The sequence below is a fragment of the Sinocyclocheilus rhinocerous genome, unplaced genomic scaffold (genome assembly GCF_001515625.1).
Source record: "Sinocyclocheilus rhinocerous isolate Xijiao unplaced genomic scaffold, SAMN03320098_v1.1 C36878859, whole genome shotgun sequence".
Lineage (NCBI taxonomy): Eukaryota > Metazoa > Chordata > Actinopteri > Cypriniformes > Cyprinidae > Sinocyclocheilus > Sinocyclocheilus rhinocerous.
The window spans coordinates 1-2,151 of NW_015786617.1; the positions used below are offsets into that span (position 1 = coordinate 1).

The 2,151-nt window shown below is 40.5% G+C and overlaps 1 protein-coding gene across 1 annotated transcript; it reads left to right on the forward strand.

Moving 5' to 3' along the window:
- The first annotated feature begins 6 nt into the window (after positions 1 to 6).
- Positions 7 to 2,145, forward strand: LOC107736678 (uncharacterized). The gene is made up of 7 exons (XM_016548046.1): positions 7 to 141; positions 225 to 342; positions 455 to 546; positions 653 to 767; positions 1,278 to 1,550; positions 1,693 to 1,869; positions 1,954 to 2,145. The coding sequence occupies exons 1-7, from the start codon at positions 10 to 12 to the stop codon at positions 2,142 to 2,144; spliced, it is 1,098 nt and encodes a 365-aa protein (XP_016403532.1). The 5' UTR covers positions 7 to 9; the 3' UTR covers position 2,145.
- The last annotated feature ends 6 nt before the right edge of the window (positions 2,146 to 2,151 follow it).

Genomic DNA, 2,151 nt, shown 5'->3' on the forward strand with positions numbered 1-2,151 from the left:
TTTTTTGCCATGGATGTAACCTGCAAGTACTGGCCCTACCTCAACAAAGTGACAAAAAGCTGCCCGGAGCTCCAGCACCTTCTGAGCATGAAACCATTCCTCTCAGTGTTTCATGCCAAAGCCCATGATTTTAAATGCGAGGTAAGAAAACATTACCATGTCATTGACTGTCCCTAAACACCTGCAAAGGTATGTTGGCAGCTTTTAAGTATTTTCTTCAATAGGTTAAATGGAGTGGAGCTTACCAGCAAGGGGCCGGATTGACACTTGGGGAGGAGGTTGAGCAGTGTAACGCCTTCCTCTCTAGGATTGCTGTGACCACGAAGCACATGTCCAAAGCAGGTAAGGTAACCACACACTGCACTACTTAGATTGAAAGTGTTACAAGAAAATTGTAGCCAGTGAGGGACATGTGGTACAACACAGATTAGTGTATTTTTTTTCTTTTTTGCAGGACGTACAGACATGCTTACACTGATGGCCATGCGCTGGAATCAGCAAAAGTTTAATAACTTGGCTACTTCACTTGCCTGCCGATATCAGAAGGTAGAGATGAGTATTGTTATTTTCTTATATTGTAAATACCTTCTATTGTATATTTTTGTAGGTATAACATTTTTCTTCTTTCATTTCCTTTTTTTGTTATTTGAAGGCCACAAAACGCCTGGAAAGCCAACTTCAGGACCTGGAAAGCATGAGAATCCAGCTGGCAGTGACACAGGTTGAAGTTGAGGGCTGGGTCACTGATATTAAGAAGTGGGCAGAAGGTGAGAGTTATACTATTACTTCAATGTCTCAGTTCTGCAGAATAATGGGAGACATGCTTCTGCAAGTAATTACTGTTTTAAAATGAAATCATACATACACTGTTTTCTTGGTCATGTACTTACGCAATTAAAATGCCAAATTTTAGTATGTAGTGCATGCACACTGGAAATCATGTCAAAACAAAGTGCCCTGAAAGTACCTGAATGCTGCACAGTCCAAAAGTTGGAACATTGGACATTTCTTGCAGTTAGCGGATCCCATCTTGGCTACGTTGTCATTTTCTTTGGTACCCTGTTACATACTTCCTATACACGCTAATAAATATGAAATGATTATTGAGACTCACCTGTCCTTCCTCCAGGAGCTTTTTTTTTATAAAGAAAAAAAAAGGAAGCAAAGAGGGATAATCCTTATGACTTCCCTGTGGCGTTCTGTGTTACATTGAGACTTCAGTTTCAGTTACTGCCATGAAAATGTAAGTGAAATGTTTACACTTCTTTTCTTCTCAGCAACAACATCCCAAAAGAATGCCGATCTTGACGCGGTGACCAGTAGAATGGAGGTGCTGGTGGCCAGCATTAAAAGAAGGTCCCAGCGCCTTTACAAAGACACCGATGGCAGCAAAGGTCGGGCCCGGATTCGGCGCAAAATCAGAGAGGAGAAGGCCATTCTTAGCTCTGTCGTTGAAAAATACAACAATATGGTTCCAGATACAGAAAGAATCGTCTTTGACATCATTCTCTCTGACGAGACAGTTTGGCCATGGCAACTTTCACATGGTGGTATGTACACAAATCTGTTGACAATTTTGTTTGATTCACATAGTAGCACAAAACCAATTATGCCTTATCCCAGATTATCTCAGAAATTCTTTGAAAAATAATCATACTTACAATTGACTTATTTTCCACAACTGTATCCCAGACGCTGTAGATTTGAAAACCAAGAGGAAGGCGTTTGATGTTGTGATGGCAATAAGGAGACTTGAGGAGGAGAAGAAGATTGTTCTTTCTGAGATGGCAAAGCATTGGAAATCTCTCTCCACTCGTGCAGACACACTCAAGGAGATGTCATGCCAGCTTTCCAGTGAGGCATTGAAAAGTACGTATTTAAGTAATGTGTTGTAATACTATACTGTACATTGTAATTTTTTTTTCTGATAATTTTTTGTTTTACTCCCATAAGGTGAGCTGTGGGCTCTAAATGAAGAAGGGATCAAGGGTTTCCTCAGCTTAACTTTGAGAAAGAAGCAAGAAGTCACCAGAATGATGAAGCATGCAAGAGACTGTTATGCTCAAGTTTTGAGTGGAACAAGTATGGACTTCCAGAATGATTGGGATGGATACGACAGTGATTCTGAACTGTCAGATGACTGAGTTTGAG

Coding starts and splice junctions, on each gene's coding strand:
- LOC107736678 (XM_016548046.1), top strand. CDS start 10: ATGGATGTAACCTGCAAGTACTGGCCCTACCTCAACAAAGTGACAAAA. Junction 343..454: donor GAAGCACATGTCCAAAGCAG/GTAAGGTAACCA, acceptor TCTTTTTTGCAG/GACGTACAGACATGCTTACA. Junction 1,551..1,692: donor ATGGCAACTTTCACATGGTG/GTATGTACACAA, acceptor ACTGTATCCCAG/ACGCTGTAGATTTGAAAACC.